This window comes from Ahaetulla prasina, chromosome 8 (assembly GCF_028640845.1).
Source record: "Ahaetulla prasina isolate Xishuangbanna chromosome 8, ASM2864084v1, whole genome shotgun sequence".
Lineage (NCBI taxonomy): Eukaryota > Metazoa > Chordata > Lepidosauria > Squamata > Colubridae > Ahaetulla > Ahaetulla prasina.
The window spans coordinates 17,329,928-17,343,515 of record NC_080546.1 but is presented as its reverse complement, the minus strand read 5'-3'; the positions used below and the strand labels follow the sequence as shown (position 1 = coordinate 17,343,515).

Here is a 13,588-nt window from a genome sequence, read left to right as displayed (position 1 = left end):
AGGTGGTATTTGCTGGTTCTTTGAACTACTCAAATTTTCCGCTACCGGTTCTCCCGAACCTGTCAGAACCTGCTGGATTTCACCCCTGATTGGATCACAATGTCCTTGGTTATTCTGCATTTGTCTCTCTTCTATAATTTATTGCGTAGGGATTCCTACCTGTGCAATAGAAATGGAGGAACTGCCATTCTTGAAACAGCAGGTTATAAATGGAGATGGTCTTCTGTTTTCCAAACAAACTCTTCATGTTGGTTGGCTGGTTGGTTTTCCAGAAATGGATCCACGTTCTTTTTCAGCCTGGATTGGCAGCCTAGGATTGCGTGCCCTTCTTTGTTCTTTGCTTCTTCTGTGCTTACATATGGGTGAGGTCTGGATCTATTGGCTGTTTACTCCCTTTAGAATTTCTACTTTTTGAACAGAGCTGGAGGCAGTGGGAAAATACATCTGCCTAAGCATTCTCCTTAATTTATCTCACATGGGCATGAACTTGTGGGCAGCCCGGATGACTCTGGAGCTTTTCCTCTGAATGTATTTAGAGTGAGGCAGATCTGGGTGCATGGTGAAATGTGAAATGTCCACGTGCGCCTTCTGCATTGTGCTTGGAGCATTATCAGCCACTGAAAATAGAGCCAGGCGAAAAGTGTTCTTCGGTGCTAGCTAGTCCCTCCCTAACGTAGACCTTTCACCCCTCCCTTAATTGCAGCTGGAAGGGGGAGGAGGGATGAACCGTGATCTCTTTTACGAAAGCGGGTGCAAAAGGAATTGCTTGAATTGAAAAGGAGAAGAAACTCACTGCTTTCTCTTTGTTGTACAAAGCGGGTCTCTTGGATGCCCCAGTCAGGTCTGCAAGTCGCATTCCACACTTTAGCCCCAGATGTGCCGTGAACATCTTATTTTATTTTCCTGCTGCTTCTGTTGCCTCTTGCATTCATTGAAGGTAAGTCCAAAATGGACATCTGGGGTCCCCCCCTCCGCTTTCCTTTGTGATAGATGAGTTTTGTTTGTTTGTTAATTTGTTTGGGTTTCTAACTTCTCAGTTGCTTGCATGAATAAAGAAAGAAACGAAAGAACAGAAAGAAATGGTCCTTGCCTAGCATCAGCATTTGGGGGTTTCCTTACAGTTGTTCTGAACTGATAATAAGTCAGTTCCTAGCTCCTGTGATTGAAACTCAACAGGTTTTTTTTTTTACAAATACCAACTATTCTAAGTAGGATAGGAATGTTCCTAATAGATTCACACAGCAAAATACCCAAGTGTACTCAAGTTTTGCAATGGCCAGACTCGAAAGACATAACTATAAAAGGAAGAGACTGTCATATAACTGAAAATTACAGTAATGTATAAAACAGAGAGATTGGAATAAAACTGAGCAAGAGCTAGAACTATAACCGTGAGGAGTCACCGGAAGTCAGACAGCCAATAAATTTAACAAATGATGATGAATCTAACCAACACTTAATCTTACTGAATATTAAACCTAGCTGATCATACTGAATAGTAACCCTGATTGGTTTTTTTAATGCACTAAATATTAAAAAAAAAAAAAACCAAGAGGATTTTTTCTTTTTAAAGAACTAATTGTGATGCCTTTAAAATCTGGAAGAAATGCAACAACTTCTTTAGGGTCCGATTAAAACTTAACTGTCTTCCCATTTATATATATTTTTTAAACTAAGTAGAATAAAAAAAAATGGGACTATCTTCCCACGTTATTTTGAAGAGCCTCCCATTGTTACTTCTGCCAGTGTAGTAAGCTAGGCATATTATGGAATGTGAATCCAATATTAAAGTGTAACGTTTTAACTAGTTATCACAAGGGTCAGTTTAACAGTGTTTCCCCCCCCTCATTTCCTTCCCTGTGTCAATAATATGGATCTATTTAGGCTGATTTATTAACAAGATTGTCTGTGTATATAGACCTGTAGCGTAGAAACTATCGATGGGTCGGACACGACTTTGCAACTAACAATAACAACAACATTACCTGCATTAATGTACTTTATACTGAGTATTAAGAACATCAGAACCATAGCTCTCCCCATCTGGAAAGGTATCCAAATCACTTTTAATCAATCCATTTAAAATAAATTCAGGGCATTTTTTAAAAAAAAGAAAAAACCTGCCCATCCCCATCCTATTTTTAAGGGAGTCATGAAATGTCTCCAAAATCTCAGCGTGCCTTTAAAATTTTAGACCTACCCTGGGCTATTCAAGACTTACAATTTAGGCTCCTGTAATAGCATCAGCCATTTCCAGAAAGGCAGTTTTTATCCATCCCTGGCATCGAAAAGACACAAAAGGAGTCTTAATAGCACTTTAAAGACTCAGGCGGGCTTTGCAGCAGAAGCTTTCAGGGAGCTAAGTCTGATTCAAGGGATTGTCGTCCGGGTGGGTTATGCTAGGCAGAAATCATTTATTTGCTTAAAACCAAAGGTCGTTATGGAGCAGGTAACACCATCCACGCAAGCCAAGATGAATCCCACAAAGTAAGTATATGATTCTCTCTGATGTGCAGTGCAGCTCTTTGCTTGTGTGTGTGTGTGTGTGTGTGTGTGGTGTTTTGGGCTTTTCCCATGTGTGCATCTGGGGCTCCGAGATTGACTCCTTATGTTAAGAAATCAAAGCCTTTTTGCTGGCGGCATCCTGTCTCTACAATTCTATGCTCGGAAGGGCAAATGGGGGCTGTTGAGCACAAAGGCGAAACCTTTCCATACAGAAAAATAGCCCTTTCAGAATACAGTTTTTATGAATCGATTTGGAAATAAGTATTGTTTGAGGCACAACAGATCTGCACTGTCAGCCTGTCATAATTTGCTTTCGTTTTAATTTCTCATCCTGGTATTAATTTTTCATTCGTTCTGTTTTATTTCGCTGTCTACATTTTGATAATAAAGGGATCAATAGGTTTTTAGAGCCGAAAAGGAAACCAAAGCATGTTTATCCGTGCACAATTCTATATTTCTTTGCTTTTTGATTTGTTCACTTCTCTTTTCTTCACTATTTTTATTCTACCTCTTCCTAATCGTCTAAATATTTCCTTTTGGTACATGACATGATTGTCATGCGTTAATTTAATAATGTAATTTTTCCAACAAGGTGTTTTTTAGATGAATCTTTTGTCCTAGGAGTTCAGGATGTTCCTAGCATATCTTGAAGGAACCAAGCCAGGGAAAACTCTACTTTGCAAGAAGAAACTTTAGAAATCAATACAAAGACTATCTTCTTTCTTTCTTTCTTTCTTTCTTTCTTTCTTTCTTTCTTTCTTTCTTTCTTTCTTTCTTTCTTTCTTCCTTCCTTCCTTCCTTCCTTCCTTCCTTCCTTCCTTCCTTCCTTCTTTCTTTCTTTCTTTCTTTCTTTCTTTCTCGTACACATGTATACATCAATTTTTTTAAAACAAAAATTCTTTATCCTCTTTTTTTCTTTTTTGCGATTGTTCCTCCCCATCCTCATTAGCTTTGTGTTATTAAATAAGTAAAAGTTAAAGAGCCACCCAGCGTTGGTTATAAGATAGGCAGCCATAGAAACATTTTAAATAAATAAATAAAGCAATGAGGGATTTTAGAAATGAAAATTCTGAGGGAAATGGAATGATCTTCACTCCTTAAGTATTCTTTCCATCATATCAGCTCAGAAATAAGTACAGATGACTTTCCTTATGATTATGCTACTAGTACTTGAAAGAACCATGTTTTTAGACTTTCTTTGTTTTTTCTTTGAAGAGGTTTCGCTTCTCATCCAAGAAGCTTCTTCAAGTTCTGACCGAAGAAGTTTCTGGGATGAGAAGCGAAATATCTTCTCATATAAGGAAAAACAAAGTCCAGTTGCCTCTTGAAAAAGCACCTTTGGGACAACCATGACCTGGATGACTGATAATCTCCATAGACATTCAGTGTAATATTAGTGAATCATTTATGAAATACTTTCTTCTCAATATCTCCACTTTCTTGCCAATACAAGAAAGAGACAGAGAAATATCTTCCCTGAATTTCTCAAAATTTTCATTCTAAGCTTTCAGATCAATGTCGTTCTTATTCTTTCACATCTCTCTTTATTTTGCTTCCTGTCTTCTTATTCACTTAGCCTAAGATGTATTTTTTTTTTAATCGTTCACTTGCCTTTTTCTATCCTCCTATGTTATTTAATGCCTGCAGGACATCCTTGCTGCCAAATAGCCCATCTCTGACTGCTTCTAAATTTATACAGCAAGTTAGGACTTCCGTAATTGTTTTTGCTGGCCATGGGAGAAGAATTAATGTCAAGAGGACTTTAAGCTATTGGCATGTCAGCCAGGAATTCAAAAGTCTCCATCAAACCTCTCCTTTTCTTGACCAGCCATCTGCCATGTGCTGAGACACCGAGAGCAGAGTGTCTGTTGATTGCAGTATACCAAGCTATAAGTAGGAATGTCTGGCAAAAGGTGTTTTTCAGATACTGCGGTGACAATTTGATTCACATAGCTAACATCTGTTGGACTGTGCTCTGTGTTGTTGCTTAGTGCCAAGAAACATTAACTCTTGCTGAATCATGGTGGCATTGTCTCTGGCATTGAAAAAGGAGAACAAATTTAAAGCCACAATGTAGAAAATAGTTTCCCCCTTCCTTCCTTCCTTCCTTCCTTCCTTCCTTCCTTCCTTCCTTCCTTCCTTCCTTCCTTCCTTCCTTCCTTCCTTCCTTCCTTCCTTCCTTCCTTCCTTCCTTCCTTCCTTTCCATTATATTTCTAACTCTATCTATACATGCACCCAGGTAGCATGTATTTTTTTTTAATTAAAAATGACATGTATTATGTAGTGATTAAAATAAACATAATAGAAGAGAAAAAATAATTAAAACCCATTTAGCATTGATAAGGGCTTAAAAGAAACTGAACATTACAGAAGAAAAAAAATAATTAAAACCCATTTAGCATTGATAAGGGCTTAAAAGAAACTGAACATTACAGAAGAAAAAAAATAATTAAAATCCATATAAAATCCATTTAATGTTGATATGGGATTAATTAAATCCATAAGCTTGTTAAATCTAGACCTTTGGAAATGGATTGCTTCATCTTCTCATTTTTAAAATCTAAAAACTTTTCAAAAATCAATAACTAAATCCGGGAGTCTTTGATGATATGTTTAAAAAGCAAAGTTCCAGTGTATAATGATAACTGTTTTTCATACAGTTTTGATTCATTATTATTTTTATATTCTATTTATCCTGCTCTGGGACAATCAATGAATGTTAAGAACGCATATGGGTATATTCTTAGTATTTGGGAGATATTAGGATTCAGGATCCTGATATCCTAAAGGGCATTGCCTGAAATAATTTTCACATCATAGAATGCAGAAAGCTGCAATGGATTTGTAGCATTGGATTGTTCTTAATTGCAAGTTGTTAACATTTGAAGTTGAACTAGTCTTTATTTTAGAAAAGGAGTAAAATCTTTTGAACAATATGGCCAATATTTTAAAAAACGGTTCAATTTATAACATAATTTTTCAGGGCGTATTAATTTTTACCTGGTGTGTTGATTGCTTAATACTGTTTATGCATTTATACATTTTTTTATTTGCACAATAAAGGAAAACATTAAATGAAAGCCAGTGTGTGTCTGAAAAATAACACATGTCTGTGTTTCCTAGGAGTAAATATAATCCAGAAAGATGTCTCAGAGCCCAGAAGTCGTTGTCCCGATGGCAGATTGCAATACAAATGGTATCCAGAATCAGTCTTGGAGTTCAACAAAATCCAGCACCGTCGCCTTTCGTAACATCTGCTACAGAGTGAAGACGAAGAGTGGATTTATAGGCTGTCGAAAAATAGTTGAAAAAGAAATTTTGAGAGATATCAAGTACGTACGTTTAGTAAGTCCGCTTGCGTGCTCAGCTTTCTTTCTTTGTAGTTATCCTTAGCATTTGCATAGGATTTTTAACATGGCTCATTTGCAATATTTTGGGAACTTTTCGGACCAGATGGTGGCACTTGGATAATATCCCTGGGATTTGGAGTTTGTCTATTTGCTCCACTGAAGCATCAGGTGTATAATTTGAACTCTCTTTTTTTGGGGGGGGGGTGCGTGCGAGCCTTTAAGACTCCTGGCCTGGCCTGAATTAGTTTTCTTGGAAAGATTTCAGAAGTAGTTTGCCATTGTCTCCATCCTTGGGCTGAGAAAAAATGACTGGCCCAAGATCACGCCCAACGTGGGGCTAGAACTCATGGCCTCATGATTTCTAGTTTAATTCTTAACCACTACACTAAATTGACTGTCATAATTTGGGCTTGCAAAGATTCATTTACGCCCCAGTGGCTTCCATAGTAAGGAGTGCTTTTTTCAGCTTCAGCTGATCTACTAGTTGAGTCTATTCCTGGACAGTCAATATTTGAACTCTTTCTGTGATAGATATGTATGTAAAGAATTGCTCCCAGAAGCACGAAGCTGTAAACACCTAGCCTGAAGTTGACGAATGAGACTTCGTCGAAACGTCGCCAAGACACTTCCAATTTTACGCGGGAGAAAACCCGAATAACCAAAGACATATATATATATATATATATATATATATATATATATATATATATATATATATATATATATATATCTCTTTGGTTGTTCGGTTTTCTCCGTAAAATTGGAAGTGTCTTGGCGACGAAGTCTCATTCGTCATCTTCAGGCTTCAGCTTCGTGCTTCTGGGAGCAATGTGTGATCGCAGCTGTTTCTTCCTTTTAACTGCTAGTGGGGGTTTGAACTGATTGGGTGGGAGCTTGGCTGTGCTCTGATTGTGCTCTGAGTTAGAAAATCAAGGAGTATATGAAATCCCATGCACCGCCTGCCCCATCACATACATTGGACAAACCAACAGAAGAATAAGTGCACGCATTGAAGAACACAGGAACTCATTCAAAAAAGAGGAACCAACTTCTTCCCTGGTCCAACACTTTAAAGTCACAGGACACGATATTGACTTTAAAAAGACCAGAACTATCGCCAAAATTGAACACTTTAACAACAGAATAATCAGAGAAGCCATTGAGATAGAGAAACGCTCACACAGCATGAACAAACGAGATGACACCTCCCGCCTACCAGCCATTTGGAAACCCGCCCTTATTGACAAACGAGTCCCTAACACGAGGAATGACACCAGACCCACACTCACAAGGTCCACACAGGATGTCACCACCGCACATCCACCCAGAAAGCAGACCCAAACCCACACTGATCATGAAGCACGACCAAGGACCAGAAGCCAGACCGCAGCTGCAACATTAGCCATTTCAAACCCCTCCAATCCATTCATGCAGCAGACTGACACCCACTATGAAGATGTAGCACGACCACAAAGCCAAACAACAGCTATGCAGCTCACCAGCTCAAATCCCCCTGCAGCACAGACTAGACTGAGCACAACCAAGCCCCCACCAACACAGGACACACCCCCATCCAATCAGAGCACAGAAAAAACCCCATCCAATCAGAGCACAGCCAAGCTCCCACCCAATCAGTTCAAACCCCCACTAGCAGTTAAAAGGAAGAAACAGCTGCGATCACACATTGCTCCCAGAAGCACGAAGCTGAAGCCTGAAGATGACGAATGAGACTTCGTCGAAACGTCGCCAAGACACTTCCAATTTTACATGGGAGAAAACCCGAACAACCAAAGACATATATATATATATATAGGCTGGTGCCTCTGCCAGCAAAAACAGAGCCTGGGAGGATTGCACATGGGTGCAGGACATTGATCTGGCCACGCCCACCCTGGCCATGCCCACTCAGCCTGCCAAAGTCAAATACAACCCTGCTGTGGCCCTCAATGAAATCAAGTTTGACACTCCAGTTCTAGGACATATCTAATCAAATGTTTATTGACTACTCATTCTATGAAAGATAATTAAGATGATCGCCATTGGTAAATTTCAGTGGATTAAGTCTAGTGGAAGCTGCGCAGCATTGAAAAAAGTGCTATCTTTTTCAAGGTGTACTATAGTCTTTTAGGCTATATCCCATACTTATTTTTTTTTTAAAAAATTACAAATCAAAAGAAATAGATGTGTCCCAAGATAATGATGTAGTATCAATCCAGTGGTGGTATTCATCCAGTTGTATTCAGTTTGGGTGAACCTGTAGCTGCTGCTGTGGGAGGCTCCGCCCACCTGCCCGGACATAATCACGTCCCACTTATCCACGTTTTTGATGCTCTGCGCATGCGCATAAGGCCCTGCGCATGCGCAAAGGTGCGCACGTGCGTTCACATTTGCGAACCGGTAGCGACGGTAAGTGAATACCACCCCTGGATCGATCCAATCTGGGTCGGTCACTGGGACCAGAAGTTTAATTTTTTGAACTTTCAGACTCATGCTGGAGCTCATCTTCAGAATGTCCAGTAGAGAGAAGTTCCCTGAGGATAGACTCCAGCACAAGTCCCAAAGCTCAGAAGACTAAACCTCTAGTCTCGTTGACCGACTCAGATTGGATCCTAAAACAATCTTATCCTCAGAATCAGGTAGAAGAAAACAGAATATGAGATGAATCTACAAAATCCTGTGGGTCTGACGTGTAACCACTAGATAATGCAGGAAAAGACACGAGAAGTAAGGCGTTGTCTAGATCTAACAGTTGGTTGACTTTCCAACAGCTTGGAAAGTATTAAGCAAACACGAAGTAGGGTAATCCAGGTTCAAACATCAGGCTCCGTTGTCTGCTGTCCTTGGGTGTTGTTTGGATCTCCCTTTAAATGTTAACTTTCCATCATATTTTTGACCTGTGTAGACTCAGAAGTTCATTACGATATGGGATCAGTGTGTGATACTATAAATAATTAACTGAATTGTATTATTCTCTGGGTGAAAAGTAAAAGGTTACTCCCTGCAGAATAGCCAACAAAATACAGATAGGTAGTTAGAAACAATATTTCATGGAGGCAGAAATAATCACTTAATGACACCATAAAAAGTCAGTGTAAACTCAAAGGTCATAGTTATATTTTGAAATCAAGATTATTATTTTTCACACAAAAACTCCTGAAAATTGGATTCAAGTCTCTGCACATTTGGATCGATGGATTCCAATTTATTACTACAGGTAGTCCTCGACTTATGACCCCAATGGAACCCAAAATTTCTGTTGCTAAGTGAGAAATTCGTTAAGTGAGTTTCACCCCATTTTACAAACTTTCTTGCCACATTTGTTAAAAGGAATTGTCATGGTTGTTAAGTTAATAACATGGTTGTTAAATAAATCTGGCTTCTCCATTGACTTTGCTTGCCAGAAGGTCACAAAAGGGGATCACATGACCCCGGGACACTTCAACCGCCATAAATATGAAACGGTTGTCCAAAATATAAGCCACATGACCATGGAGATGTGGCAATGATCCTAAGTAATAAAAATGATGATAAGTCACTTGTTTCAGTGCCCTTTGAACCCTAACTTTGAATGGTCACTAAATGAACTGTTGTAAGTTAAGGACTATCTTTAGCTAGATGCTGTGGAGATTCTCCATCATCCAGGGCATGGTTGTCCCAAAGGTGCTTTTTCAAAAGGGAATTTGACTTCCTTTGTTTTTCCTTGAAGACATTGTGCTTCCCATCCAAGAAGCTTCTTCAATTCTTCAGTATCTAGATGTACTTTCAATTCATTTACTTGTCCAATTTTTAAATTGTAAGATGCAGAAAGGCAACAATGAGAGGGATGTAGACAATTTATACAAGGAAAGGCAGAAGGAGTTGAATTTCCTTTCTTAGGTTAGCAAGAAAAAAAGCAACTAAGGCGGAGAATACAAAAGTCATAGTTTGTATGGAAAGTGTGGGCAAGATTTGCTCTTCACATAATACAAAATATAGAGTCTTGAAATTAAGTTGACTCAGCCTTCCATCCTTTGTAAGGTAGGTAAAATGAGGACTCAGATTGTTGGGGGGGCAATAAGTTGACTTTGTAAATATACAAATAGAATGAGACTATTGCCTTACACACTGTAAGCCGCCCTGAGTCTTCGGAGAAGGGCGGGATATAAATGTAAATAAAAAAAAAAGTGAGTCAGTAAGGAAGTATTTGCCACAAGCACCATTAGTGGCCACACTGGCTCTTCTTTGTGGGTGTTCATGTGTCTTCAAGTTCATAATGATTGACTGGCAATATCTGGACAAGTCCATGCAGGATGCCAGTTGCGTCCCTTCCTTGACCGGGATGCCTTATGCACGGTCACTCACGCTCTGGTTACATCTAGGTTGGATTACTGCAATGCTCTCTACATGGGGCTGCCCTTGAGGTGCATCCAGAGGCTACAGTTAGTCCAGAATGTGGCTGCGCGAGTGGTAACGGGAGCCGCTCGTGGCTCCCACGTAACACCACTACTCCGTAGCCTGCACTGGCTTCCTGTGGTTTTCCGGGTGCGCTTCAAGATTTTGGTTACCACCTTTAAAGCGCTCCATGGCTTAGGACCCGGGTACTTACGAGACCGCCTGCTGTTACCCTTTGCCTCCCACCGACCCGTACGCTCTCACAGAGAGGGTCTCCTCAGGGTGCCGTCCGCCAAACAGTGTCAGCTGGCGGCCCCCAGGAGTAGGGCCTTCTCTGTGGGGGCATCGACGCTCTGGAACGAACTTCCCCCTGGCTTACATCAAGTGCCTGATCTTCGGACCTTCCGTCGTGAGCTAAAAACACACCTATTTATTCAAGCGGGACTGGCATAATAGTGTTAAATTTTAATTCGGGGTTTTATTAATATTTCTAAAATTTTAAAACTAAATTTTAATTATCAGCCTTTTTGTAATTTGCTAGGTTTTAAATGTTTTAATTTGTATATATTTCGTGTTTTATCTTGGCTGTACACTGCCCTGAGTCCTTCGGGAGAAGGGCGGTATAAAAATTTAATAAAATAAATAAATAAAATAAATAAATAAATAAAAAGGATATTTGGGCAACATTTTTTTGGTAAAATAGTCTCCCACTACCAATAGTCCTCAACTTACAACAGTTCATTTAATGACTGTTCGAAGCATTGAAAAAAATGACTTACGACTCCTTTCCACACTGATGACCTTTGCAGCATCCCAGGGTTCATAGTGACCACAATTCAGACGCTTGGCAACTGATTCATATTTATGGCAGTTGCAGTCTTCCAGGGTGCCGTCGTAACTTCGAATGGTTGCTAAGCAAATGCTTGTAATTCAAGGGCTACCTGTAACGCACAGAGTATTTCTTCTGCACTGGGGAGGATTCTTCTGATTTTTTTTAAAAAAAAATCTTTTTCAAGAAGTTCAGCAGAAAAGCTTCCTTGAATTACAGCTTGCCTTTAGCGTGCAGCTGTTGGGGTATTCCATACCACCAGAGCAATGCATTTCTCACGTAAGATAACGTATTTTTTGTAGTATTCGATGTACCTTTCCCCCCCAAAAAAGAGGATCAAAATCTGGATGTGTCTTATACTCCGAATGTAGCCCTACCCAGCTTCTCAAACGGAGGTTTCAGAGGCTGAAAAAAGCATCAGAAACGAAGCTTCAGAAAAGAAGCTCCCAAATAGAGCTTCAGAGGGTTTTTTTCTGAAGTTCTGTTTCAGGGGCTTTCAGAGGCAGAATTTTTTTTTTTCTGAAACAGAGTTTTAGAGGCAGAAAAAAAAGCAAAAAAAAAAAAGCAAGGCGCAGAGCTCACAACCAAGGAACCTGTTGCTAAAATTCACCTCTGGGAACAGCTGATTGTGGGTATTCTGGGAGGCCAATCCACCTGCCAATCAGCTTTTTTCTTATTTTCCTCCCCAAAAAGTAAGGTGCGTCTTATCCTCCAAAAAATACGGTACTTGTTTCTACTGGCTTAGAAAGTGACACTGTTATGTTGGTATGTTTTTCAGTGGAATAATGACACCAGGACTGAATGCAATTCTGGGGCCAACAGGCAGTGGCAAATCTTCGTAAGTTTTACAGCAGTGGACAAATGTGGTTTTTTTATATGTGCATTCCAGTGGCAGGATTCAAATTTTTTTACTACTGGTTCGGTGGGCGTGGCTTGGTGGGTGTGGCATGGCTTGGTGGGCGTGGCAGGGGAAGGATACTGTAAAATCTCCATTCCCACCCCACTCCAGGGGAAGGTTACTGCAAAATCCCCATTTCCTCCCGATCAGCTGGGACTTGAGAGGCAGAGAATAGATGGGGGTGGGGCCAGTCAGAATTTTTACTACCGGTTCTCCTAACCACTCAAAATTTCCACTACTGGTTCTCCAGAACTGGTTGGAACCTGCTGAATACCACCTCTGGTGCACTTGTGTCAGAAGCCGTGGTGCTTCAAGGTTGAAAGGATTAGCTGGTGACAACACCATTGTCCAGGGGACGCCCAGTTGGGGGGCTCCTTTCATGTCCCCAGCAGCAGCTGGAGCAAAGGATGGGTGCTTACACCTCCCCCCACCGAGCAGCACTCAGGTCTCGAACACAGGCTTGCTAACCTCCAACCCAGCCTTCTATCCTCAAGAGCCACCATCTTACACGTGGTTTTCTGTAATCCTTTGCTACCAGAATAACAGAAATTACTTTGATGCAAATCATAATTTAATAATTTGATGATGTCCTACTTCCTTTGAAATCTTAATTACCTCCAATCTTGCAACATGAGATCAGATCATAGCTGTGGTGAGGAAGGATGGTGTAATCCTGGCTGAGGAATTTTGGGAGTTGAAATCTTAAAGTTGTCAAGGTTGAGAAACACTGGTTTACATTCTTTAAAATTGCATGTAAAATTAGGCTGAGAGAGATGGGTTTTTATTATGTCTGCCAAACTTTCTATCTCTCTATCTAACCTCTCAATTGCATTTCATTGAGGGTTTCCCCATAGTTGCAGATATTTTTTTTTATAACCAAAACCATGCAAACGTTTGGTTGCATTTGTGCGCTTTTCGGTTTAGCAAAATGTGGCAACCACCATGCAATCCTGATTTCTGTTTTAGATTACTGGATATTTTAGCAGCACGGAAAGATCCCCGTGGCTTAAGTGGAGATGTTTTCATCAACGGTGCCCCCCAGCCTGCCAATTTTAAATGCATCTCTGGCTATGTAGTACAGGTAAATTGATTATCCCTCCCCACACCTTATTGTTCATCAAATACAGTGAAAAATCAAAACGGTTACATATAAATTTCTTTTATGCAAAAAAAATCTAAATATGTATAGACTAGACTATGCTTTCTCCTCCTCCTCCTCTTCTTCTTCTTCTTCTTCTTCTTCTTCTTCCTCTTCTACTTCTTCTTCCTCCTCCCCTCCTCTTCCTCCCCCTCTCCCTCCCCCTCCCCCTCCTCCTCCACCTCTTCTTCCTCTTCCTCCTCTTCTTCTTCTTCTTCTCCTCCTCCTCCTCCTCCTCCTCTTCCTCCCCTCTCCCTCCCCCTCCTCCTCCTCTTCTTCTTCTTCCTCCTCCTCCTCCTCTTCCTCTTCCTCTTCCTCCTCCTCCTCCTCCTCCTCCTCCTCCTCCTCCTCCTCCTCCTCCTCCTCCTCCTCCTCCTCCTCCTCCTCCTCTTCTCCTTCTCCTTCTCCTCCTCCTCCTCCTCCTCCTCCTCCTCCTCCTCCTCCTCCTCCTCCTCCTCCTCCTCCTCCTCTTCTTCTTCTTCTTCTTCTTCTTCTT

The 13,588-nt window shown here is 40.6% G+C and overlaps 1 protein-coding gene across 3 annotated transcripts in view; it reads left to right on the top strand.

Annotated features, from left to right (window-relative positions):
• The window catches only part of LOC131203052 (broad substrate specificity ATP-binding cassette transporter ABCG2-like), a 70,194-nt gene that overhangs the window by 33,190 nt on the left and 23,416 nt on the right, over positions 1 to 13,588 (top strand). For 2 of the 3 annotated variants that reach the window (XM_058192925.1, XM_058192924.1), the window contains exons 4-6: positions 5,630 to 5,838; positions 11,835 to 11,894; positions 12,921 to 13,035. In XM_058192925.1, coding sequence (XP_058048908.1) covers positions 5,651 to 5,838; positions 11,835 to 11,894; positions 12,921 to 13,035 — 363 coding nt within the window. In that variant the 5' untranslated portion in view covers positions 5,630 to 5,650. Of the gene's footprint in view, positions 1 to 752; positions 938 to 5,629; positions 5,839 to 11,834; positions 11,895 to 12,920; positions 13,036 to 13,588 lie in introns of those variants that run through there. The other variant, XM_058192923.1, reaches the window with a different exon arrangement.